This window comes from Bufo bufo, chromosome 8 (assembly GCF_905171765.1).
Source record: "Bufo bufo chromosome 8, aBufBuf1.1, whole genome shotgun sequence".
NCBI lineage: Eukaryota > Metazoa > Chordata > Amphibia > Anura > Bufonidae > Bufo > Bufo bufo.
In genome coordinates, this window is record NC_053396.1 from 200,073,332 (window position 1) to 200,100,996 (window position 27,665).

A 27,665-nucleotide genomic window follows, 5' to 3' on the forward strand; every position below is an offset into this window, starting at 1 on the left:
GGACAATACCTTCATGTCCAGGATGGGAATAACACTCGTGTAAACCAGGAATGTGGTCTTATCAATACAAGAGACAGAAGCGTGTATTGTATCCAAAATGAGAACTTTTATATACAAGAGCTGTACAGATATGAGTCACGTATAACCCAATGCCAGGCGGCGGCTGCTGCTGACCGGGCATCTCCTCCAGCCGTTCTTCCTGCAAGACAAAATACAAGTTGTGATTGGTAGCCATACATATCATACAGTCCCAGGTGCAGATACAGGAACATATTTGAACTTTACTGCTATTCTAAACACTTACCTGAGTTCTAGAATTAAAACATGGCCGCCATTTAGCCGAGTTCCTCTTTGCTCTTTCCTGCTTGTTTAGGCATCTTTTTACTGCTTGCATCTTCCAGTTCCCTGGACTTGTAGTAATGTGGTGCCACCTCGAGGAGCCAGGAACTGTCGATTTCAATGATCTGCGGGTATAACGTAATTGTCAGAGATGGATCACAGTTTACCAACCACTTAGACAGTAAATAAAATATTCAGACAAAAATGTATATTGTCGGGCCCACGGCACCGATACTGTGTGACTGCTCAGTTAACCTAGAAACCAAGGTGGATCACCCCATGGATACTACACTTAGTGACCATGCTAGACCAAAAGAAATGTCATCTGATAACGGGTTGAACCTCTTGAGGACCACAACATTCTTTTCCATTTGTTCATTTTCAGACCCCCAGTTTACAACCTGCTCCTAGTTTCAGACATTTCTTTATATGGATGTGTCCTTCCCAGCAATACATGCTGCATGTGAGGTCTGTGTGTCCAGGATGCTACTGCTTTCCCCCTGAAAACTGCCTTGTGTGCACTCTCCTCTCTATCTACAGTGTGTGAGCTGCCCTCACTGGATGCCTCCCACCTCTCCACACTCTGATCTGCTCATCCAACCTCCACCTTCTTTCTGCTATCTCTAACATAAAGAGAAGGGAGGGGGGACAGCAGAGAGCTGCCAGGAACGGTGCCACATTTAAATCAGTTTCAGCAACAGGGGCAGACTGGGAACTTAAAGTGGCCCTGAAAAAAATAATAATAACAGTGGCCCCGTTTTGCAGTCGGGTCCAAATTGATGAAAGACAGGGCCAACAATATACCATGTGGAGCTGCGGGTGTGAATTATAGCTGTTGTCCTGCACCCGACAGCACAGGCAGTATATGCTCATCTTGAAGTGGCTGTTGATGTATCTGAACCTTTTCTGATATGCTCCACTAGGACGTATAGAGGAATTACGATTCTCAGGGCTGTATGTGGAAGATGACGTGACCCATGATGCCTATATATATATATATATATATATATATACTCTCAACCATCAGATCTCACCTGTCTCATAAACTCCTTGGTGGTGAAGACCAGCTCGTGGTATATGACCCAGCGGGGCTGATCCTCGTGTAAGCTGCTGTTTGGGTGGATGAATACCGACTGCTGCTGTTTCACTGTCTTGTATCCACTGCGGGTAAGCCTGGCGGTGTGGTAGAAATACCCGGCTGTGATTGCCTAATATGTAAAATGACATAAGGAACAATGAAAACAAGTCGGTTCCACAGCTGAATCTGTTACATGATTAGAAGTCAAATCGGGGAATAAACGGAGCAGTGATCCCGTGCTGAATTACCAGGCAATGTGACACACAAGAGGGCATAGTTAAAGGGGTATATCGCTAAAACCTCTGGGACCCGCACCTACACCGAGAACGGAGCGGGGAAGGTGGCAGAGGGTGCACTGCGCATGAGCAGCTGCCCTCCATTCATTTCTATGGGTCCGCCGAAAATAGCTGGGTGCTGGCTTGGCCCCATAGAAAGGAATGGGAGCAGTAGCCGTGAAAGTGGTGCACTCCCATTCCCTTGTATGGAGAGAGCGCTTGGCGGTGGCTGGGGTCCTCCAGCTACCACTCTCTCCGCTCTGTTCTCGCTCCAGAGGTAGGACCCGCACCCATCAGACAATGGGAGCATATCCTAGCGATATGCCCCTATTCTCTGTGATGGGAATACCCCTATAAGGGAATACTGTGTACAGAACTGATGCACATTGCAGGACGTGAAGGGTTGTTGTCATGATCCTTGTGTCATCGGTGGAGGTACGACACCCGGTATCCCCGCCGATCAGCTGTTTGAGAAGGCACCAGCGCTTGCAGTAGCACAACTTTGCTTAGGCCTAGGCACAGCTCAGCCCCACTGAAGTCCTTTCCGGTCCTACACTAGTCATGCAGGAGTGTTCCTTTAAATAGGTATTCCGGTTACATTAAGTTATAGGGAATAACTATTAGATGGGTAGGGTCCTACTGCTGGGACCCCAACTGATCACAAGAACGGGGGCCCTGTACCCCCTGAAATGAACGGAGCAGCCAGTCGAGCATGCGTACTACCGCTCCATTCATTTCTATTGGAGTTCTGCCAAGTACAGCGCATGAAAGGGGCGGCCACATGCATGCCTGACTGGCTGCTCCATTCATTTTAGGGAGCTGCAGAGGGTGCAAGGCTCCTGTTTTTGTGATTGGTCCTACCACTGGGACCCCCACCCATCTAATAGCTATTCCCTATCCTGTGGGGAGGGGATAACTTAATGTTATCGGAACATCCCTTTAAGTATTCCCAGGGAGACTGGCACGTGGAGTTGGTAAGCCAAAGCTCTGACTCCACAGCCCCGTTTAGAACCCACCACTGCCTCAAAGTTCAGGGGACATATTGTTTTTACCATTATACATTATTGTCCAAAGTGTTCCTGGTTCACTTGAAATTCAGTTTAATCCAGAATTCACATTGTGTGTAGGATTGGAGCGCTCCCATTTATTTGGCCATACCTTGCGTATTGGCACGGTGTCCTCTTCATAGGACTTCAACTCAATTTCTATCCGCGTCATGAGTCCTTCAAGCTGCTCTCGGACATCACGGGCACGGCGGAGGGAACGGGCCTGGATGAAGTTCTCATAGCACCACTGCAGAGAGTGACCCGTCTCTACCCACTGAAAAAGACCATAAGATAACGAGGGTACGGAAACATCCAAGTGTAAGCCACCCCCACCCCCGGGAAACCAGATATGTTATTATAATCCTGGAAAATCCCTTTGAATTGAACTGATATGTGGCTGTAAAGTTCCAAAACAGCCATGCACATATGTACGGTCATATATTTACCTGTGTGTACACATTGAGCAGTACCATGTGGTCTCCCCCGGGCACCGTGAAGTTGGCGCGTGCGGTGTCTGCATGAACCAGTTTGTCCTTCGGTCGATAGAAGATTGCATTATTGACAGACAACATGGCAGCGATGGTCAGAATCTGCTCGGAGCACCCATATCTTGAGAAGAAATAAAAAAAAACAGGAAGATGTATTTGTCAAGGTGACAGAAAAGCAGGCTGGGGCAGGAGGGAAGAAAAAGCAGGAGGGTCAGGAGCTGGGAGATCACGACTTCCATGGCCAAAGCAGACAACGCAACTCACTTCTCCGAAGCCAGAATCATCTTGGACAACATGGGATCCACGGGGAGCTCGGCCATTCTTCTCCCGAGCTGCAAAACGCAATGGAAAAACCGCATGTAAGGAGGAGACGCGGATGAGAAAGAATCACTAGACCACCATTACCCTCGCCACTAGTATCACCTTGGTAAGCTCCCCCAGATGGTTAAGGGCCCCCAGGGCATACAGCTGCTCCAGCGCCAGGACCAGCGTCTCATGGGGTGGGGGGTCCATGAAGTCAAAGTGAATGAGATCGTTAATACCTGGAGAAGAGAACAAGAAGATAAGACAGAGCAATGGTGGGAACAGTCTACTGAGATTTCCTGTTATATTTGTGGTAAAAAATAAAAAACTTAAAAGGTGTTTTTTATTGTTGTTTTTTTTTTTTTTAATTCCCCCTACACCAAACCGGACCTGTGAATGGAACGATACCTACCTGTTCTCTTCTGCTTCTTCAGGCTCTGTGGGTCCCAGGCTGTCTTCACTTCACTTCCAGTCGCAGTCACAGGCAGGGTCACGTGCGCTGCTGCAGCCAACCACTGGTCTCAGCAGTGACGTGTTCCAAGGCAGCACGTGACCCAACAGTGACATGCTGCTTGGGGACACTTCACTGTTGAGGCCAGTCATTGGTTGCAGAGGTGCAAGTGACCCGATCCATGTAGGAAGTTTACATGCGGAGACCGGAAGTGCCGTGAAGACACAGTGGCGGAGAGCAGGTGAAGTATAGGTCCCTTCAAACGTCCCAACAAAGTCGGGTATTAAAACAAATTGTGGACAACACCTTTAGGGCTCATGCACACGGCCGTAGTATCTGTCGAATCTGATGAGGACCCATTCATTTCAATGGGGCCGCAAAAGATGTGAACAGCACGCTGTGTGCCGTCGGCATCTGCGCGTCTGTTTCGTGGCATCGCACAAAAAAAATAGAACATGTCCTATTTATTGTCCATTTTGTGGACAAGGATAGGGCATTTCTACAGAAGTAAAAAAAAAAATGGTGGCATGTACTCGGCCAGGATCCGTGTGTAACACATCTGTGTGCATGAGGCCTTATATAAAGTAATATTCCCATCTTGCAAAGTGATGGCAGATTGCTACGCTATTTCATAGCTTTATGATCATGGGAGTTTGATCCCTTGAATTCTCACCTCCCCCCAGTGATCATAAAGCGATGAAGAATGCTCATCATGAGACGAGAATAACCCATTAAAGTAACTGCCCAACCTGTACGACCACTTGAGGGAGCTGTAGGAACTGCACATTTCAAGTGTAGCGGCCACTACAGGAAAGATGCGGTATTACATGGCAACAACTCAAATGAATGGGCAGCCATTCATGGTCACGCCGAGTCTTCCAGGGAGGGAGCCACTCTTGGCCGTAGTGCTCTATGATGTCTGCACACACCAGTTGGGCATACAAACAATAGACAGGCCTTGTCCCCTTTTGGGTTTCGATGTCTCGCCATTTTTAGGATATCAGCTTGCTCTACTTTTTGAGTAACTTGTCCTGGCTTAGGTAGGACTTTCACACTTGCGGTAAACTTTTCCGGTATTAAGTTCCGTCCTAGGGGCTCAATACCGGAAAAAAACTGATCAGTTTTATCCTAATGCATTCTGAATGGAGAGCAATCCGTTCAATATGCATCAGGGTGTCTTCAGTTCAGTCACTCTTACGGTATTTGGCTGGAGAAAATACTGCTGCATGCTGCGGTATTTTCTCAGTCCAAAATTTCGGAACACTTGCCGGAATGCCACATCTTGCTTTATTTTCCTCTGAAATGCATTAATGCCAGATCCGGTTTTCCACGCAGACCTTTACAAATGCAAAAAAATATATATATATACCGGATCCGTTTTTCCGGATCCAGTGTTTCAATGCATTTGTCAGACAAATCCGCATCCGTCTACAAATGGTATCCGTTTGCACACGGTTTTCCGGATCCAGCAGGCAGTTCCGGCGATGGAACTGCCTGCCGGATCTTCACAACGCAAGTACAAAAGTCCTCCTTTCAAACGTGGCTACATTTTCCCACAATGTCTCAGTGTAGGTAAAGATTACCAGCACGGGGTGTAGCGATGGTGAGAGGTGTACTAGGTTCAGCTCACAGAGCATTACCTATACTGATACACTGCAACAAACTGCAGCTGTGCTGGCAGGGCTAGACCAGAATGGCTTGTCAGTCCAGTATCAACAGAAATGTTTCTATTCAGTTTGAGCAAGTAGAGAAACTGAAACAGGGATTAGGGGGATACAACTCCCAACATCCTCCTCACCCAAACTCTTCAGCAGCAGAACCACATTTCCCAGGTTGGTTCTCTGGATTTCTGGTACAGTTGCATCTTCCATTTCGTTTTTGTACGCCCAAGCGGTATATAATCGGAAACACTTCCCTGCAGCAACACGGCCGGCTCTCCCTGCTCTTTGGTTGGCAGAGGCCTAGGGGGAAAAAAAAAAAAAAAGGAGGAGAAGAAATCAGCAAAACACATGGCGGCAGTACAATTATTAAAAAGAAATTCTCCCTGCAATTCTGACGCATCTTTTCTTTGAATGCTACATTGTGCAGTTCCTCTGTTATTCCTCCTGGAAATGTATGACTAAATTGATAAATGGGTGTTACAATCCCCTGGCCAATAGTTTGCAGAAGGGGTAAAAATGATTGTCCGAGAGTCATCTTCCTTTAGGCTACTACTTACCCTGTGCTCCTCCATCTAGACCTGTTCGCTGCCTTGTACATTACTTTGTGCTCTTCCATCTTGACATAGTGGACCGGACCACTGTCCTGTTACAAACCCTCTCTTCCCTCGGCATCAGAGACCTGACCCACTCCTGAATGTCCTCATCCCACTCACACAGCACTTCCTCATTACATTCTCTCTGTCACAGTCCCTGAAGGCGCTGTCCTGGAACCCCTACTCTTCTCCATCTACAGTCAGGTCCATAAATATTGGGACATCGACACAATTCTAACATTTTGGCTCTATACACCACCACAATGGATTTGATATGAAACAAACAAGATGTGCTTTACCTGCAGACTGTCAGCTTTAATTTGAGGGGATTTACATCCAAATCAGGTGAACGGTGCAGGAATTACAACAGTTTGCATATGTGCCTCCCACTTGTTGAGGGGCCAAAAGTAATGGGACAGAATAATAATCATAAATCAAACTTTCACTTTTTAATACTTGGTTGCAAATCCTTTGCAGGCAATTGCAGCCTGAAGTCTGGAACGCATAGACATCACCAGACGCTGGGTTTCATCCCTGGTGATGCTCTGCCAGGCCTCTACTGCGACTGTCTTCAGTTTCTGCTTGTTCTTGGGGCATTTTCCCTTCAGTTTTGTCTTCAGCAAGTGAAATGCAGCTCAATCTGATTCAGGTCCGGTGATTGACTTGGCCATTGCATAGCATTCTACTTCTTTCCCTTAAACTCTTTGGTTTCTTTTGCAGTATGCTTTGGGTCATTGTCCATCTGCGCTGTGAAGCGCCGTCCAATGAGTTCTGAAGCATTTGGCTGAATATGAGCAGATAATATTGCCCGAAACACTTCAGAATTCATCCTGCTGCTTTTGTCAGCAGTCACATCATCAATAAATACAAGAGAACCAGTTCCATTAGCAGCCATACATGCCCACGCCATGACACTACCACCACCATGCTTCACTGATGAGGTGGTATGCTTAGGATCATGAGCAGTTCCTTTCCTTCTCCATACTCTTCTCTTCCCATCACTCTGGTACAAGTTGATGTTGGTCTCATCTGTCCATAGGATGTTGTTCCAGAACTGTGAAGGCTTTTGTAGATGTCGTTTGGCAAACTCTAATCTGGCCTTCCTGTTTTTGAGGCTCACCAATGGTTTACATCTTGTGGTGAACCCTCTGTATTCACTCTGGTGAATTCTTCTCTTGATTGTTGACTTTGACACACATACACCTACCTCCTGGAGAGTGTTCTTGATCTGGCCAACTGTTGTGAAGGGTGTTTTATTCACCAAGAAAATATTTCTTCGGTCATCCACCGCAGTTGTTTTCCGTGGTCTTCCGGGTCTTTTGGTGTTGCTGAGCTCACCGGTGCGTTCCTTCTTTTTAAGAATGTTCCAAACAGTTGTTTTGGCCACACCTAATGTTTTTGCTATCTCTCTGATGGGTTTGTTGTGTTTTTTCAGCCTAATGATGGCTTGCTTCACTGATAGTGACAGCTCTCCGGATCTCATCTTGAGAGTTGACAGCAACAGATTCCAAATGCAAACAGCAGACTGGAAATGACCTCTGGACCTTTTATCTGCTTATTGTAATTGGGATAATGAGGGAATAACACACACCTGGCCATGGGACAGCCGAGAAGACAATTGTCCCATTACTTTTGGTCCCTTAACAAGTGGGAGGCACATATGCAAACTGCTGTAATTCCTGCACCGTTCACCTGATTTGGATGTAAATCCCCTCAAATTAAAGCTGACAGTCTGCAGGTAAAGCACATCTTGTCCGTTTCATTTCAAATCCATTGTGGTGGTGTATAGAGCCAAAAATGTTAGAATTGTGTCGATGTCCCAATATTTATGGACCTGACAGTATATCTTCAGCCGAGAACAACTCAGACTCCCACAGCTTTCAGTACCACTTTTATGCTGATGTAATTCAAATCTACCTCTCTGGCCACTTCCCTACTATCCAAAATCCCAGCGAGTCTATCAGCTACATCCTCCTTTCTTCTCCTCCTGCTTTCTAAAACTTAAAAGGGTTCTCTGGGAATTATGAAAATACTGAAATGTTACTTCATTATAAATATATTCTCAAATACCTTTCATTATTTATAATGGCTCGTTTTGTCTAGGGATCAATCATTTGGGGAAACAAAATGGCCGCCGTCCCATTAGTACACACAAAACCTGTCCTGATCACACAGGAGGACAAGTTACTTCACAACACTGAGGTAAAGAGCTGCCTCCTCCTCCTCTCTACTTGTCAGGGATTATGATCCTGAATACAACTGATAAGAACTTTAGTTGAATCTCTGGGGAATTTAGTTCATGAGGAGACATGAAGTACAGAGAGGACAAACAGGACAGGCTGTGGTAATGGAGGCTGTAAACAAGTGCTGCTGCTCATTACCCCCACCTCGCCCTCCTCTCATGTCTCCTTATCATCATTTCCATTCCCACAGAGATTCACCTGTATTCAGGATCATGATTCCTGACAAGCAGAGAGGAGGATGAGGCAGCACTATGGCTCATTGTGGTGAAGTAACTTGTCCTCCTGTGTGATTAGAACAGGTTCTGTGTGTACTGATAGGACGGCGGCCATTTTGTTTCTCCTAATGATTGCTCCCCAGACAAAACAAGCCGTTATAGCTAATGAAAGGTATTTGGAAATATATTTATTATAAAATAATATTTGAAAATTTTCAATTTGTTTAATTCCTGGAGAACCCCTTTAACATGGAGAAAACAGACTTCTCTTTCCTCCCTGTTACTCAACCTCCTACCAGACCCTACCTACCCATCAGTCACAGGTAAGGGCTTCACACTTTCTCCAGTCTCACAGGTCCACTGGCTTGGGATAACATTTGATTCTCCCCTGTCCCTCATACCACAGATCCAAGTCCCTAGCACCTTCTGCTCAAAAACACTTCTTGCATCCGCTCTTTTCTCAACCCCTAGCCAACTAAAATTCTAGTGCATGCCTTCATCATCTTCCGCCTGGACTACTGCAGCATCCTCCTATGTGGCCTCCTATCTAACACTCTTCCGCCCCTTCAATTCAACCTCAAGTCTTCTGCTCGGTTAATCCACCTCTCCCATCGTTTTCCCAACGCTTCTCTCCTCTGCCAATCCCTTCACTGGCTCCTCATTTCACAATACCAACGACGACATACAAAGCCGTCCACAACCTGTCCCCTCCTTACATCTCTGACCTGCTTTCCCAATACATCCCCACACTTAGGCCTCCTGCACACAACCGTTTTTTCCCCCCCGTTTACTGGCCGTTTTTTGCGTTCCGTACACGGAACCATTCATTTCAATGGTTCCGCAAAAAAAACGGAATGTGTTCCTTATGCATTCCGTTTCCGTATTTCTGTTTTTCCGTTCCGTTTAAAGATAGAACATGTCCTATTATTGCCCGCAAATCACGTTCCGTGGCTCCATTCAAGTCAATGGGTCCGCAAAAAAACGGAACACATACGGAAATGCATCCGTATGTCTTTAGTTTCCGTTATGTTTTTTCTGAACCATCTATTGAAAATGTTATGCCCAGCCAAATTTTTTCTATGTAATTACTGTATACTGTATATGCCATACGGAAAAACGGAAACACAAAACAAAACAACGGATCCGTGAAAAACGGACCGCAAAATACTGAAAAAGCCATACGATAGTGTGAAAGAGGCCTTAATCTTCAATTCTTACAAGACCTCCTTCTTTGCTCCTTACACAATTATCTACAAGATTTTCACCTGTGCTTCCCCCATACTCTGGAACTCACTACCCCAGAACATCACACTCTTCCCCCAACCTCTAGAAAAGCCTACAAACTACAATAACCATATTACTACCGCACTAACGTCCGAGCAGCTTCTACCCACTGTCTCTCCTTCTCTTGTAGATTGTAATCCCTCACAGGCAGGGTCCTCTTCCCTTCTGTACCGTCAATCACCAAGTCAGTCTATGGCCATTATACTTGTTTTTGTCTTTTACTATGCATGTAAACCCCTTCTTATATGTACAGGGCCCTGGAATTCGTGGCGCTTTAGGATAAATATTAATAAGGGAGAAAAGAAGTGAGAGGCATCACCTTTGAGCAGGGAATGACAATGAGGGACTCCATTCCTGTACGAGCATTGTAGCTTTTCTGCTTGCAGAACCCGGGGTCAATGACGTAAATGATCCCATCGATGGTCAGTGATGTCTCTGCAATGTTAGTGGCTACGACGACCTCGATAGGAAAAACAACTATTATTAAGAGGACTATGCAAATAATGGACTTCCTACAGTCCACCTCTCCATTCTAGGCCATACTCCGATTCTTCATCATACCTTTCTTGCTCCGGGTGGGGTAGGTTCAAATATCTTGGCCTGCATGTCAGACGGCAGGTTGGCGTATATTGGCAAAATCAGCATCTCTGCGATCTTGGAACCCAACCTTCGACAGCGTTCTTGTAACATTTCACAGCAGGCCTCGATCTCCTCCTGTAACACATATACAGCAGCAGTGAGTATAAGCGCCATCCTCTGCTCAGAGCAGTCGGTATAAGCGCCATCCTCTGCTCAAAGCAGTCGGTATAAGCGCCATCCTCTGCTCAGAGCAGTCAGTATAAGAGCCATCCTCTGCTCAGAGCAGTCAGTATAAGCGCCATCCTCTGCTCAGAGCAGTCAGTATAAGCGCTATCCTCTGCTCAGAGAAGTCAGTATAAGCGCCATCCTCTGCTCAGAGCAGTCAGTATAAGCGCCATCCTCTGCTCAGAGCAGTCAGTATAAGCGCCATCCTCTGCTCAGAGCAGTCAGTATAAGCGCCATCCTCTGCTCAGAGCAGTCAGTATAAGCGCCATCCTCTGCTCAGAGCAGTCAGTATAAGCGCCATCCTCTGCTCAGAGCAGTCAGTATAAGCGCCATCCTCTGCTCAGAGCAGTCAGTATAAGCGCCATCCTCTGCTCAGAGCAGTCAGTATAAGCGCCATCCTCTGCTCAGAGCAGTCAGTATAAGCGCCATCCTCTGCTCAGAGCAGTCAGTATAAGCGCCATCCTCTGCTCAGAGCAGTCAGTATAAGCGCCATCCTCTGCTCAGAGCAGTCAGTATAAGCGCCATCCTCTGCTCAGAGCAGTCAGTATAAGCGCCATCCTCTGCTCAGAGCAGTCAGTATAAGCGCCATCCTCTGCTCAGAGCAGTCAGTATAAGCGCCATCCTCTGCTCAGAGCAGTCAGTATAAGCGCCATCCTCTGCTCAGAGCAGTCAGTATAAGCGCCATCCTCTGCTCAGAGCAGTCAGTATAAGCGCCATCCTCTGCTCAGAGCAGTCAGTATAAGCGCCATCCTCTGCTCAGAGCAGTCAGTATAAGCGCCATCCTCTGCTCAGAGCAGTCGGTATAAGCGCCATCCTCTGCTCAGAGCAGTCAGTATAAGCGCCATCCTCTGCTCAGAGCAGTCAGTATAAGCGCCATCCTCTGCTCAGAGCAGTCAGTATAAGCGCCATCCTCTGCTCAGAGCAGTCAGTATAAGCGCCATCCTCTGCTCAGAGCAGTCAGTATAAGCGCCATCCTCTGCTCAGAGCAGTCAGTATAAGCGCCATCCTCTGCTCATTACTTATACCCTGGTGGAAAGTGGGTTCGGTAGGATGAGGTCATATCGCAATAAGGTGGTATCCAGCCTGAAGACTGGGACAGAGAATCCAAAGTACATTATGTAACAGTGTAACAGGGAACCTTTTTTTTTTCAACTTTATTTTTCACTTTATTTTTTGTCCCACTTTGGGACTTGAACTTTTGGGGGTATATTCCTTTACAATGCATTCCAATACTTCTGTATTGGAATGCATTGGCTTTATGAGTAATACAGTGTGTATTACTCATACAGCTTCCGGGGCCTGTGAGATCCAGGGGGCTGGATCTCACAGGCTCTTTTCACCGGAAGGCAGCGCAGATGCCTCAGGAAGGCATTGCGCTGCCTTCCAAGCCATCGGGTCCCCCCCAGAGCCCCATGGGGACCCGATGGCACCGCAGCCGCACCAGGTAAAAGCCGCAAACCGCAGGTCTGAATTGACCTGCGGTTTGCGGTGATCGCCTACATGGGGGGAGTCACGGGACCCCCCCCCCCCGCGCATTTAGTTGAGGTGCCTGCTCAATGATTTGAGCAGGCACCTTGTTCCGATCACTGCCCGCCAGTGATCGGAACAACACATGACGTACCGGTACATCATGTGTCCTTAAGGACTCGGGAAACATGCCGTACCGGTACGTCATGTGTCCCTAAGGGGTTAATATTATATTTTCTTTTTATATATATTGGACACCAGTAATATGTAGTGTGGTGCTGTTACTGCCCTCTTGGGGTGACATGAAGTAATAGCAGCCAGGTCCACAATATTGGCCATTCTGCAATTGGCACACACAATTGTATACTAGTTAAAGGGGTTGTCTGAGCAGTACTCCATTGTTAGATCCCCTGTTGGTGCTGCATTGGTCAACAACAATCTTGGTTTACTTTTTCGGCGGCGATGACATGCCATACATCCACATGACCGCTGAAGCCAATGAATGACCTCAGTTGTCACATGCCGCACTTGCTAGCAGCACAGTTAAGGCCAGTGAATGGCTGCAATGGTCATGTAGATGTATGGAAAGTTTCTGGAGACTATCAGCAACTTGAGCGTCACTACAGGGCTGCACAGTGCAGTGCATCTTTAGCCACGTGACGTGTGCTGCACACAAAGTGGCCGTGTAGCCACAGCCTTACATTTATGAAGTGATGTCGTGTATGTGTCCGTGGAGAGAAATAAAACAGGACATCCGTAGCACACCCATCATCCGCCATGATTGGTCTGTACCTGTCCAGTCAAAAAGACCAAGATGTCTCCGGTCGGCTGTGTGACATGAATCTGCAGGACGGACACCACGCACGCCTCCAAGTAATCAGCCTCTGGTGCCTGGAGAGGACGAAGAATATGAACGGTTAACCAGGCTACATCACCCTTTTACCACGGAAGATATGACATGTCTGTTGTGGTAAATACTTCTATTCCCCGTGAATTAACAATGCTGGCGCAACCTTTCTGTGTTGCACCATTGCTCTTTTATTCTTCCTGGAAACGTATGCGTAAACGGACAACTAGTAGTTACCATCCCTCCCCTTGTGAAAACAGTGCCGATTGTGTCCTGTGGAGGGACACTCCCCATTGACAGAGGAAATGGTAATGCCCATAAGTCAATTTCGGCATACATTTCCAGGAGGAATAACAGAGGAAAAGATGTCCTAGAGTTAATTCAGAGGGAATACAAGTACATAAAAGAACTGACAAGTCAGGAGAGTGGAGAGATACGCTTTGAATATTGCTTCTAATATAGATTAGAAGTTTATTCAGCAGTTTTTAACTACAGGGGTCGTCCTCTGCGGATATAACCTGCCTGTTACCGAATAGGAAAGCTGCACGCGGAGCACCATCTTTACCACAGGGCAAATGCGGTATAACAAGAAGCCTATACAGTCCCACCAAGTCCACCATGCAGAACATGTCTTTATGTGTAGTCACCTTCTCATCTACATACCTTGGTGTAGTAAATATCTACAGGATACCGTCGGCCAGGGATTCGGAAAATGGGAGCATCATCGAAGAAAGAAGAAAAGCGCTCGGTGTTGAGGGTCGCACTGGACACCAGGACTTTGAGGTCTGGGCGGAAACGGGCAATGTCTTTGATAAGGCCAAAGAGTACATCTGTGTGCAGGGTCCGTTCGTGAGCCTCGTCTATAATAACTACACTGGATAGTGGAAGCATAGAGCAGATTACTTAGGTTAGCTTCACATTAGAGTTTTCCATTTTCCGGCACTGAGTTCCGTCCTAGGGGCTCTATACCGGAAAAGAACTGATCAGGATTATCCCCATGCATTCTGAATGGAGAGAAATCCGTTCAGGATGCATCAGGATGTCTTCAGTTCAGTCGTTTTGACTGATCAGGCTAAAGAGAAAACCGTAGCATGCTACGGTTTTATCTCCGGCGAAAAGAGACTGAAGACTTGCCTGAATGACGGATCCGGCATTTTTTCCCATAGGAATGTATTAGTGCCGGATCCGGCATTCAAAATACCGGAATGCCGACTCCGTCCTTCCGTCCTTTAAAAATGAGAAAAATAAATAAATACCGGATCCATTTTGCCTGATGACACCGGAAAAAACAGATCCGGTATTGCAATGCATATTTCTGACTGATCAGGCATTTTTCAGACTGATCAGGATCCTGATCAGTCTGAAAAATGCCTGATCAGTCAGAAAAAATGAAATGAGTTTGCCTACAGTTTGCCTGATCAGGCAGGCAGTTCAGGCAACGGAACTGCCTGCCGGAATCAAACAACGCAAGTGTGAAAGTACCCTTAGGGAGAAGTCAGGATTGCACGAAGTTATTAGTATTAGATCCCAGAGGGAGGAGAGAGCGGATGTAGTACCTGTAACTGGCCAAGTCTGGCTCGGTGAGAAATTCACGGAGCAGCATCCCGTCTGTCATGTACTTCAGGACTGTGCGCTCAGATGTGCAGTCCTCAAACCTAATACTGTATCCAACCTAGGAGCAGAGAACAGTAAAGATGTAAAAGCTGAGTGACAACTAATATAATCAGTATAATAGCACCCAGATGGGTTGTCACCCAGCCCTGTATGGTCACTATGCCCCGCTCCTGCATCAGAGCAAAAATCAAGCAGATATCACATTATGGAATCCAAAATTGGGGGCTAATGCCCTCTGAGAGGGCCGCTATGGCATCCTTAAAGGGAACCTGCCATCGGGTTCACAATGCCCAAACCACGGGCAGCATGAAATGCCGCACTCTGCTTCCTCTAAAATGCCGCACTGCTTCAGAAGAAATCTCTGTAATGAGGGATCAGGTCAGGATTTTATGCTGCTCACTACTATGGTGGAAGTTTAGGTAAGAGCTCATGTACACGAACTTGTGGTCCGCAACGCACGGGCACCGTTCATATGCACACCATTTGCGGATGTTGACCCATTCACTTAAAGGGATCCGCAAGAGATGGTCCGCACTGCAAAAAAAAATAAAAAAATGGGACATGTTCTACCCCGTTAAGCAATGTCAAACCAGGCGTTGACATCGCAGGAGCCCAGCAGAACATAGCAGGGTAGCAGGTAAGTAGTGTTGAGCGAACTTCTGTTTTAAGTTCGGCGTCTAAAGTTCGGCTTCCGGTTAGCGGAGAATCCCGATATGGATTCCGAATTCCTTTGTGGTCCGTGGTAGCGGAATCAATAATTGGCCATTATTGATTCCGCTACCACGGACCACAAAGGAATTCGGAATCCATATCGGAATTCTTCGCTAACCGGAAGCCGAACTTTAGACGCCGAACTTAAAACAGAAGTTCGCTCAACACTCCAGGTAAGTCATCTTTCCTTTACAGGTCTAGCCAAGTCTGAGGGTGGTGGTGGGGGGGTTGCAAAAAAATAAACCCTCATTCTTGCCCAACCCCTTTAAGGCTACCTACACACGACCATATTTTGGGTCTGTATCCAATCCGCATTTTTTGTGCCTTGCACGTGGACCCACCTTATATCTTGGGACAACCTTTTCAAGTTGTCAACTCTGAAGCAGATGAAACTAAGACAATACGAGATGCTTCCGAGGCCCTGGTACAAGGGTATAAAACACCATTTTACCTCATTGCCTAATTTCACAGCCATTTCCTGCGCGACACGAGCGGCTACGCTCATGGCAGCCACTCTCCGAGGCTGAGTGCACCCGATCTTCATTCCTTTATGAGTGTAACCCTGCACAGACAGGAGAAACGGGGGACAATGAACGGCGGTCTACGTGGGATCTATGGCGAGAACATGAGTGACGGGATCAGACATTAAACCGCTTACTTCTTCATGCAGGTACTGGGGAATCTGTGTCGTCTTGCCAGATCCAGTCTCTCCCTCTATGATGAGGATCTGATGCTCACCAATAGCTTGGAGAAGATCTGAGCGATAGGGGAAGACGGGCAGACTGCGCCTCACCTCCTGGATGGACAGCTGCTTCTTCTCCAGCTCAGATAATAGCTTTTCATTTTCATCCTCCTAAAGCAGTGAAATCACAGCTGATTATTCATACATTACTAAGAGGAATAACAGAGGAACGGCAGATTGCAGAGTTCTAAGAAAAGGTGCGAGACTGCATGCCGTGCAAATGCATAACCTAAAGGTCTGGGCCCTAGTGCAAAATCTGTAACAGGGCCCCTCATTAGCACAGTGCTCCAGACTAAAAAAAAAAATACCTAGTAGCCATTGGCTCCTGAACTGAAAAATTTAGGAGCCAAATTAAATTTTTAGTCGCCAGATCGAAACCAAATCAAAATCTTAGTATCGTGACAATGCTACGCCGATCAGATCGGCGTAGGGTTGTTTCGATACCAAGATTTTGATTAGCTTTCGTAACCATAAAAAAGTATTGCTATATTCAATTCCGCGCAAAAAACAAAAAAAGCCGCGTGCATTTTGCATTTTATGAAACGTTCGGCCCATAATAGAACAGTCCTATCCTATTTTTTGGGGTGACAAGGTGACTAAAAAAATGGCGAATGCTCACCGCATAGGAGATATTTTTTAATAATTTAATAGTTTGCACTTTTCGGACGCAGCGCTATGTAATATGTTTATTTATTGTTTATATATTTTATATGTAAAATTGAGAAAGGGGGGATTTAAACTTAATATTTTTAGTGTTTGTGTTTTTTTTTTAACTTACTATTAGCCCCCTTAGGGGCTGGAACCCTTGTCCTATTCACCCTTAGGCCTCTTTCACACGGGCGAGATTTCTGCGCGGGTGCAATGCGTGAGGTGAACGCATTGCACCCGCACTGAATACCGACCCATTCATTTCTATGGGGCTGTGCACATGAGCGGTGATTTTCACGTATCACTTGTGCGTTGCGTGAAAATCGCAGCATGCTCTATGTTGTGCGTTTTTCACGCAACGCAGGCCCCATAGGAGTTAATGGGGCTGCATGAAAATCGCAAGCATCCGCAAGCAAGTGCGGATGCGGTGCGATTTTCACGCATGGTTGCTAGGATGAAAGTCTGTTCACTGTATTATAATAAACATTGGTGGCGCAGTGGGCAGTGCCAATGAGGGTTAAAAAATAAATAAAAAATTAACTCACCTCCTCCAATTGATCGCGTAGCTGCCGGTCTCCTATTCTTTCTTCAGGACCTGTCAAAGGACCTGTGGTGACATCACTGTGCTCATCACATGATCCATCAGCATGGTAATTGACCATGTGATGAGCTCAGTGATGTCACCACAGGTCCTTTGACAGGTCCTGAAGAAAGAACAGGAGACCGGCTGCTACGCGATCAATTGGATCTTCCCTCATTGGCACTTCCCACTGCGCCACCAATGTTTATTATACTGGGGTGTTGGGGGGGTGGGGGCGCACTGCGCCACCAATGAAGATAACTGACCTGTTAATACAAATACAGGAGGCGGGTGCCGGAATCAAATAGCCGGCACCCGACCTCTATGACAGGGAGCCTCGATCCGCGGCAGTTAACCCCTCAGGTGCGGTATCTGAAGGGTTAACAGGTCAGTTATCTTCATTGGTGGCGCAGTGGCCACAGCCCCTCCCCTCCTCCTCCGGTCTCTCTTGTTACTGGCGGCGGCAGCACAGGGGGGAGGGAGAGACTCCTTCTCCACTGCTCTGCTGAGAAGAACATCGGCGGCGGGGCAGAGAACTATCATCTCCTGTGCCCCGCCGCTGTATTCAACGGCAGAGCTGCGGGACTAGTCGCAAATGGCGACAAGGCTAAAAAGTCTTGTCGCCATTTGTAAATTCTTAGTCGCATTGGCGACCATTTTGGTCGCCATCTGGAGCCCTGTAGCATATGCTTTGCATTATACTGGTGTCTTCTTATGCGACACCCGAGGTTCCTCGGTCCAGTAGGGGGCTACTACAGCTACATCCCCTATAGCTACACCCCTGATGTTGCAGGAGGGGAAGACATCTGACCGGCTCAGTGCACAGCATAGTTCTTGCATCACACTAAGAACAATCTACCATTTATAGAAAGGCCGAAAGCACGCATCTTATGAAACCTCTGCCTAAGGCCTCTTGCACACGAACGTGTTGCCGTATTGCGGACCGCATTTGCTGATCCGCAATACACGGGCGCCGTTCCGTGGGCATTCGGTATCACGGATGCGGACCCATTCACTTCAATGGGTCCGCAAATCCGGAGATGCGGAACGGAAGCACGGAACGGAACCCTACGGAAGCACTATGGAGTGCTTCCGTGGGGTTTCATCCCGTACTTCCGTTTCTCAAAAAGATAGAACATGTCCTATCTTTTTGCGGAACGGCCGGATCGCGGACCCATTCAAGTGAATGGCTCCGCAATCCGCTCCGGCTGCCCCACGGACTGTGCTTGTGCATTGCGGCCCGCAGCACGACCACGTGTGCAAGAGGCCTAAGGAGGGATTAGGATTTTTCCCCATAATGAGCTTTAATAGCGCTCTGCTACGGATATTACATGGGACAGAGGATGAGGGATTCCATTGGCTCACCATCAAGTACTTGGAGGAGAACTCTACAGAACCTCAAAGTGGTTGTCTTATCTGAGACATTGCTGGCATATCGCTAGGATAAGCCACCAATGTCAGATAGGTGCAGGTCCCACCTCTGGGACCCGCACCGATCTCCAGAACGGGACACCCGAAGTGAGCGGACAGCAGCCATGCATGCACCGCCACCCTCCATTCATTCCTATAGACTGTCCGAAAAATAGCCGAGCACTGGCTCAGGCATCTCTGGCAGTCCTATAGAAGTGAACGGAGGGCACGCCGCGCACGCTCTCTACTGTCGGGACGTTACGCCACCAATGTCTCAGATGAGACAAACCCTTTAAATTTCACAATACAATTCCCGCCAGCTTACCTTCTCCACAGTCCCTTTCATTTGCGTGGCGCTGACAAACTGTATCACCTCATCTTCCTCCATTACATAGTCATATTCCTTCTGACCACGCGCATGGGCATCTTTTGCGCCGAATTTCAAAGCCGCGGCGCCGATGTGTTCCTCCTCCCATCGCCTCTGTTCTTCCCGAGGAGCAAAACGCTCTTCACTCACTGGCTCCTCGTACCGATCTGGAATTTTCTGCACGGCAATAATACACAATCAGTATTCATATCTGAAATGTTCAGGGTCAGTTAATTGTACCACATAACTTGATGTAAAATCTGAACCAATGTGAAAATTTGAAAATCCAATCGCATGCTCCGTTTCTCTCTTTCGGGAGCAGAATCTGAAATTACCCCTAAGCTGTTACCCCTGTAGTGATCACTGGTATATTCCAATACAGGCCTGCAGGTTACAGAACTGCATCAGAATATACGGAATTCTGTAACAGATAAAAATCTAAATTCTCGTACAAATGGCAATCTAATGATTGCTGGCTATAGTAACCTAAAAAATAAATCAAATAAAAAAAGTTTATATAAAAAGTTCAAATCACTCCCCTTTCCCCAAAATAAAAATTAACAAATTAAAAACATCATAGGCATAGCCGCATCCGGATGAATCTCCGTACAATATTATTCCGAAGTTTTGAACGAAGCGACTTCGGATTAAGCATCCGAAGGTCGTTTCGCTAAACTCTAATTAAAACACAAGAAAAACTATTTAAAAAAAAAGCTGTATCGCTGTAATTGTACTGACCTGAAGGTAACAAGTTAGTTTTACCGCATAGGGAACGCCATGAAAACAAAACCGATAAAAACGGTGGCGTTTTGGATTTTTTTTTTTTCCCCAGCTTCCCACTCCATTGCACACCATTTAAGATGGAGCCATTAGAAAGTACAATTTGTCCCGCAAAAATAAGCCCTCATCCGGCTATGTGAACGGAAAAATAAAAACGTTATGGCTCTGAGAAGGCGGGGAGAAAACAGGAAAATCAAAAATGGAGAATTGATTGGTTAAAAAAAAATCTGCCGATTTGAATATACAGCCCTATGCGTCCCCATGGTTACAGACTACAAACAAGTGTAGTCAGATCCTGCAGCCATGCATTGCCCTCTACTCTCTCGGTCTTCTCTTTTAAGGTCTGTAGATGGGCAGAAAAAGCCGGGCCGATGTAGTGGAGACACATAGGTCTGCATGGGAGCTGTATAATTTATTTATTTTTTTAACACAAGTTGATTCACTTTTAATTTTTTTAAATTGAATCTATTGAAGGAATAAGAAAACATTTGTTGCACAAGTGAATTCTCTGATTCTCTGAGCCGATGACGTACTTTACTCCTGGTCTCCTCAGGCATGAAGTAACGGTCGTGCTTTTCCATGCGCTCCTTCTCTCCGGCTTTCTTGTACTCTTTGGCCAAATCCCTGACTTTTTTCTTGTATTCAAGGTCTTTCTTCTCGGTCTTCGTCAACTCGCTGTCCACAAAGAAATACTCCTCATCTACTATCTCCGCTTCCAGGTCCTCGAGCTTTTCCTTCTCTCTTTTCCCAAGATAATCTCTGCGAGACTTTTTACGTAACTCTGGAACCTGTGGAGGACAAATAAAGTGAAGGTAAAATAAGGCAGATATCCACCGTGGTAATGGCGGTAACCTGGGGGGGGGTTGTCTGAATGGGGCTGGACTTTAATACCAGACGGCAGGAGTGCCGTTTCGAGAATAAACTGATACTTTTTTTAATGCGTTGGTCGTGTCTGATAATGCAGTTCAGCCCCAGAGGGAGCACCGCGATGAGCCATGATCGTAGAGCTTCAGGGGGTTAAACATCTGCAAACCCCGATCCCAGCCACCAAAGGCAACACTCCCGCTCCTGATCCCGCAGGTGCCTGATCAGCAATGGCGTACATGTACCTCATTTTGCATTAAGTGGTTAATGTTCAGACACCAATCGTTTGCACCCACTTCCGTCTTGGGGAACACTTACCATTTTTTTACGATCCTCCTCTGCCATTTTGAGCCTCTTCTGTGCTTCTTCGTAAGCCTAATGAGAAAGTATACACTCTGTGAATGAAAATACCAGCACAGACCACTGCAGCAATCCTCATCCACGCACAAGTGCATCGAAGGGCCCATTCACACGCCCGTAGTAGCACCGTGCCTCTGTTGAGGACGGCAAACCGTGGGTTCGCAAAACCTGGGCACCAGGTGTGTGAACTCCGTATCTTGGTGCGAAGCCACTGCCTTCAATGGGTCCACGATCCGCAAGATACGGCAAAAGATAGAACATGTTCTGAGCGCAGGAACGGACCCGGAAGTCCACGGAAACCCTTCCGTAGGCTTACGGGTCCGTGCCTACACTACGCAAAAGGTAAGACATGTCTTTATCTTGCGGATCACGGATCCATTCAAGTCAATAGATCCGAATCACGATACGGAGTTCACATGGCTGATGCCCGTTTATTGCGGATCCTCGGCTTGCGGTACACTATGCCAGTGTGAATGGAGCCTAAAGCCTCTAAATGTTGGCCAGCCATCTAATGTGTATGGGGGCCTCCCGATTCTCAACCGACAATACATGTTGGGGGAGAGAAAGATCGGGCAGCTGGAATTCAACATGCCCAAATACTTTTGTTCTTGCCCTCAGAAGTGTCTGAAAGCATCTTCCTCTCCTTCTTCAGGACTCACGCTGAGCCAGGTGCCTGTGTATAGGGGCATAAGGAGAAAGGGTCATTGGCCGGACAAGCCTTCAGCCGACGGGCATCTCATGGATATGGCTGGCATTAGAGTCCGATGTTGGATCGTTGTGGTTTCTAGAACTCTCACTAAGCAGCGGTGTGCATGGCTGACCAATGCTAAATGCAAACTCCTCCTCAGTGGGCTGGATGGGGGAACAGGGTCCCTCAATGCCAGCAATTAATGGGCACTGCAATATCCACAGTAATTCCTAGGGAAAAAAAGACCTGAAGGACCTTAGTGCCATCTACCCTTGAGATTTCCATGGGGCACTAAAGAGGACCTGTCCCCGATCCTGACTTGTCCGTTTTAGTAACTACTTGCCCTCCCCCATGTAATAACAATTCTGAAGCATCTACTCACAGGCTGCAACCAAGTCCGCTGCCTTGGATTCTGCCCTCTCCTCCCGACCGCACATCCAAGCCCTTTCCACCACCTGCCGCCTCCAACTTAAAAACATCTCCGGCATCCGCGCTTTCCTCAACTTTGAGTCTGCGAAAATGCTTGTACATGCCCTCATCATCTCCCGCCTGGACTACTGCAACATCCTCCTATGTGACCTTCCATCTAGCACTCTCGCACCTCTCCAATCTATCCTCAACTCTGCTGCCCGACTAATCCACCTCCCACCCTGTTACTCCTCTGCCAATCCCTTCACTGCCCAGCGAATTCACTGCCCAACGAATTAAGTTCAAAATACTAACAAATACATACAAGGCCGTCCATAACCTGTCCCCTCCCTACATCTCTGAGCTACTTTCCCGATACACCCCCACACGCAATCTCCGATCCTCACAAGACCTCCTTCTCTCCTCTCCTCTTATCACCTCTTCCCAAAATCGCCTCCAAGATTTCTCCAGTGCATCCCCCACACTCTGGAACTCACTACCCCAACATATTAGACTCTCACCTACAGTGGAATCCTTCAAAAGAAACCCAAAAACCCATCTCTTCAGACAAGCCTACAACCAGTGACCCTGCTGCCTCTATACCGCCATGACCAACTTCACCCGCACCTACTGTGTCCGTCTCCCATACCATGTAGATTGTAAGCCCTCACGGGCAGGGCCCTCTCTCCTTCTGTACCAGTTTGTAACTTGTCTTGTTTATGATTAGTGCAATTGTCTGTATTATGTATGTATACCCCTTATCATATGTACAGTGCTAAGGAATAAATGGCGCTTTAATAATAAATAAATAATAATAACCTATTCCTATTACTCTGTGTTGTGGCATTCCTCTATTATCCCTGCTAAAAGTTTATGAATGAATTTCCAGCAGTTTGCAATAAAGGTCCAACTGGGTGCTACCAGTTGGGGGTGTCCCTGCACAGTCTGACACTGGCAGTAGTGATTGGATAGTGTCAGATTGTGCAGGGACACCCCCCCCCCCCCCCCCCAACTGGTAACACCCAGCGGGACCTTTATTGCAAATTGTTGGCAATTCATTCATAAATTTCTAATAGGAATAACAGAAAAATGGTACAACATTGAGTCATAAAAAGAAGCTCCTGATTTATTAAAAGTTCCTTCTAAAAAAGACATGTCTGGAGAGGTGACAGCTCCTCTTTAGCGTGTAACTGACTTCAGTTGACCAGTAGTATATAAGGGGAGCCTAACATTTAAAGCTACGGTACTTACCTTCTTATCCGATCTCTCCACAATGTTCCTGGTCTTTTCCTTATCTCTCTGCTTTACCCTCTCTGCAAATGCATCTCTCTCTTCCAGGTCCTTCAACCTGGCCTGCTCCTCACGCTCCTCCTCATCATCAGAGATGACCTGTGGTGATGGCACCTTCTCATTCCTGGCAGATGTAAGAAACCAATGAATGAGGTCATCCTGGTGAATATTCACCTCTCCTCCACCCGTGAAGGCACACGGTACTCACTGTGCTCGGTCATTTTCGCTGTCCGATGATTCCTCTTTCTTCCTCTTCCTCAGATGTTTCTTCTTTCCCTTCTTCTCGTCTCTGCTCGTGACCTTCTCCTCCTCTTCGTCGCTCTCTTCCAGCATAGTATAAGACTTGTTCTTCTGCTGCATTGCTAAAGCTTCTCTTTCGGCAGCTCTGGCTGGGCGCTCGACTGGGGCTTTACGGGGCAGCTATGCCAATGAGGGAATGAAGAGAATTCTCGTTATTAGACTGGCATCTCGATTATCACAGTGCATACATGGCCAGAAACCCACACAGGAATACAGAGCAACCAATGGGGAGACTTCACTCAGCACTGCGATATAAAAACAAAAGGACACTGCTGCAAACCCCTAAGTACATAAGGGAACTGCTAAGAACGTGGGGCACCGCTAAGTACATAAGGGAACTACTAAGAACGTGGGGCACTGCAGAGTACATAAGGGAACTACTAAGAACGTGGGGCACCGCTAAGTACATAAGGGAACTACTAAGAACGTGGGGCACTGCTAAGTACATAAAGGAACTGCTAAGAACGTGGTGCACTGCTAAGTACATAAGGGAACTGCTAAGAACGTGGGGCACTGCAGAGTACATAAGGGAACTGCTAAGAACGTGGGGCACTGCAGAGTACATAAGGGAACTGCTAAGAACGTGGGGCACTGCTAAGTACATAAAGGGAACTACTAAGAACGTGGGGCACTGCTAAGTACATAAGGGAACTACTAAGAACGTGGGGCACCGCTAAGTACATAAAGGAACTGCTAAGAACGTGGGGCACCGCTAAGTACATAAGGGAACTACTAAGAACGTGGGGCACCGCTAAGTACATAAGGGAACTGCTAAGAACGTGGGGCACTGCTAAGTACATAAGGGAACTACTAAGAACGTGGGGCACTGCTAAGAACGTGGGGCACTGCTAAGAACGTGGGGCACTGCTAAGAACGTGGGGCACCGCTAAGTACATAAGGGAACTACTAAGAACGTGGGGCACTGCTAAGTACATAAAGGAACTGCTAAGAACGTGGTGCACTGCTAAGTACATAAGGGAACTGCTAAGAACGTGGGGCACTGCAGAGTACATAAGGGAACTGCTAAGAACGTGGGGCACTGCAGAGTACATAAGGGAACTGCTAAGAACGTGGGGCACTGCAGAGTACATAAAGGGAACTACTAAGAACGTGGGGCACTGCTAAGTACATAAAGGAACTGCTAAGAACGTGGTGCACCGCTAAGTACATAAGGGAACTGCTAAGAACGTGGGGCACTGCAGAGTACATAAGGGAACTGCTAAGAACGTGGGGCACTGCTAAGTACATAAGGGAACTACTAAGAACGTGGGGCACTGCAGAGTACATAAGGGAACTGCTAAGTACATAAAGGGAACTACTAAGAACGTGGGGCACCGCTAAGTACATAAAGGAACTGCTAAGAACGTGGGGCACCGCTAAGTACATAAGGGAACTACTAAGAACATGGGGCACCGCTAAGTACATAAGGGAACTGCTAAGAACGTGGGGCACTGCTAAGTACATAAGGGAACTACTAAGAACGTGGAGCACTGCTAAGAACGTGGGGCACTGCTAAGAACGTGGGGCACCGCTAAGTACATAAGGGAACTACTAAGAACATGGGGCACCGCTAAGTACATAAGGGAACTGCTAAGAACGTGGTGCACTGCTAAGTACATAAGGGAACTGCTAAGAACGTGGAGCACTGCTAAGAACGTGGGGCACTGCTAAGAACGTGGGGCACTGCAGAGTACATAAGGGAACTGCTAAGAACGTGGGGCACTGCAGAGTACATAAGGGAACTGCTAAGAACGTGGGGCACTGCAGAGTACATAAAGGGAACTACTAAGAACGTGGGGCACTGCTAAGTACATAAGGGAACTACTAAGAACGTGGGGCACCGCTAAGTACATAAGGGAACTGCTAAGTACATAAAGGGAACTACTAAGAACGTGGGGCACCGCTAAGTACATAAAGGAACTGCTAAGAACGTGGGGCACCGCTAAGTACATAAGGGAACTACTAAGAACATGGGGCACCGCTAAGTACATAAGGGAACTGCTAAGAACGTGGGGCACTGCTAAGTACATAAGGGAACTACTAAGAACGTGGGGCACTGCTAAGAACGTGGGGCACTGCTAAGAACGTGGGGCACCGCTAAGTACATAAGGGAACTACTAAGAACGTGGGGCACTGCTAAGTACATAAGGGAACTGCTAAGAACGTGGGGCACTGCAGAGTACATAAGGGAACTGCTAAGAACGTGGGGCACTGCAGAGTACATAAGGGAACTGCTAAGAACGTGGGGCACTGCAGAGTACATAAGGGAACTGCTAAGAACGTGGGGCACTGCAGAGTACATAAAGGGAACTACTAAGAACGTGGGGCACTGCTAAGTACATAAGGGAACTGCTAAGTACATAAAGGGAACTACTAAGAACGTGGGGCACCGCTAAGTACATAAAGGAACTGCTAAGAACGTGGGGCACCGCTAAGTACATAAGGGAACTACTAAGAACATGGGGCACCGCTAAGTACATAAGGGAACTGCTAAGAACGTGGGGCACTGCTAAGTACATAAGGGAACTACTAAGAACGTGGAGCACTGCTAAGAACGTGGGGCACTGCTAAGAACGTGGGGCACTGCTAAGAACGTGGGGCACTGCTAAGTACATAAGGGAACTACTAAGAACGTGGGGCACCGCTAAGTACATAAGGGAACTACTAAGAACGTGGGACACTGCAGAGTACATAAGGGAACTACTTCCTCATAAATATGTCGTTCTTATCTGATAAGGGCAGCCAATATGAGCTGCAGTGTAAAGCAGGAGGGACCGAGAGATCACCCTCTTGCTTCTACGCGTAACAGCAGGATGATGAAAAGCAATAGCAAGTAATCGTCCCCGCCGATGTCACGGCCATATCCAGAGTCAACGCTCTCACCTTCCCCCACAGCTCCTCAGCGAAGCTGCGCACTTTGTCGGTCACGTCGACGGCTCCGGTGTCATTCAAGCGGCTTAAGAAGTCTGTGGAGCTTGAACTTCGCCTGGCGGTGCCAATGAGGAATTGCGCCACATGCCGATCACTCATACCCAGGACATCGTGGAGCCGTTCCTTCACCCACACTTCTACTGAATCCATTTTGGGTACTGCTTACGACTGTCAGATGTGCGGCAGTGACGGCGGCCTGGACGTCATGCGGGGGAGAAATGAGGCGGCTGCAGGAAGATGGCAAGGCAAAAAATATAAAAATTAGTTAAAGGGGCAGAACACCTTACAGTTGCCTTGGCAACGCAGCGCTCTGCATGCATGTCTCTGTGCCTGCTACAGACAATAAGTATCCATGTTGCTCTCAGCAGCCAATCAGATTCCAGCTTTCATTTCTCCAGAGCAGATTTGAAAATGTCAGCAGTGATCTGATTGGTTGCTATGAGCAGCACTAACGCGTTACGTCCGCACCAGGCCCAATCACTAGAGCCCTCTACTCAGTAGCTCAAAACATGTGGTTCACCAGTTGCTATGGCACTACATATCCCAGAAGCCCTTGCGTCTCCGCATTTCCCAGAGACTCATCACCTCCATACGCAATAGAACGCGTATGTAAGCCACCGAGATCAAGTAAATGAAAACGTACATCCCTCCAGCTCACTTTGCCCCAGACGAGCGTAATCCAGCTCTGGCGCCTATGGATGACGTCATTTGCTCACTCAGGAGCGCTCGCTTCCGTGTCGTGAAACGCATGATGCGTCTCAATGACGCCACGTCCTCGTGATGCTCTGTACAGTGCGCATGCCCAATAAGGATTACTAGAGGCCGAAGAGTGTCAGGTTTCGTTGTCTCCCGCTGAAGTTGATTGGATGGAAGCGAGA

At 47.3% G+C, this 27,665-nt stretch overlaps 1 protein-coding gene across 2 annotated transcripts; it reads right to left on the reverse strand.

Annotated features, from left to right (window-relative positions):
• Positions 1-65: 65 nt before the first annotated feature.
• DHX16 (DEAH-box helicase 16) lies at positions 66-27,497 on the reverse strand. 2 transcript variants are annotated; one of them, XM_040404932.1, is made up of 22 exons: positions 27,431-27,497; positions 26,740-27,014; positions 23,765-23,976; positions 23,518-23,680; positions 21,129-21,185; positions 20,480-20,734; positions 19,125-19,343; positions 16,078-16,272; positions 15,871-15,981; positions 14,651-14,766; positions 13,758-13,968; positions 13,040-13,138; positions 10,538-10,690; positions 10,296-10,436; positions 5,779-5,941; positions 3,650-3,768; positions 3,491-3,558; positions 3,185-3,347; positions 2,851-3,012; positions 1,374-1,547; positions 305-464; positions 66-199 (listed from the first exon to the last, which is right to left on the reverse strand). In XM_040404932.1, exons 2-21 carry the CDS (start codon positions 26,935-26,937, stop codon positions 336-338), a joined length of 3,108 nt encoding a protein of 1,035 aa, XP_040260866.1. In that variant the 5' UTR covers positions 26,938-27,014; positions 27,431-27,497; the 3' UTR covers positions 66-199; positions 305-335. The 2 variants fall into 2 exon arrangements, with proteins under 2 accessions (XP_040260866.1, XP_040260867.1); XM_040404933.1 differs by lacking the exons at positions 15,871-15,981; positions 16,078-16,272; positions 19,125-19,343; ... (4 more) ...; positions 26,740-27,014; positions 27,431-27,497 and having other exon boundaries at positions 13,758-13,996; positions 14,651-14,720.
• Positions 27,498-27,665: the final 168 nt, after the last annotated feature.

Bases quoted from the DNA above. Each gene is read 5' to 3' on its own strand.
- DHX16 (XM_040404932.1), bottom strand. From the start codon at position 26,937: ATGGATTCAGTAGAAGTGTGGGTGAAGGAACGGCTCCACGATGTCCTG. The intron at 23,977-26,739 runs GTGAGAGCGTTG...TCATTGGCATAG, and splicing joins CTGAGGAGCTGTGGGGGAAG to CTGCCCCGTAAAGCCCCAGT. The intron at 10,437-10,537 runs GTATGATGAAGA...TTTCCTATCGAG, and splicing joins CCCCACCCGGAGCAAGAAAG to GTCGTCGTAGCCACTAACAT.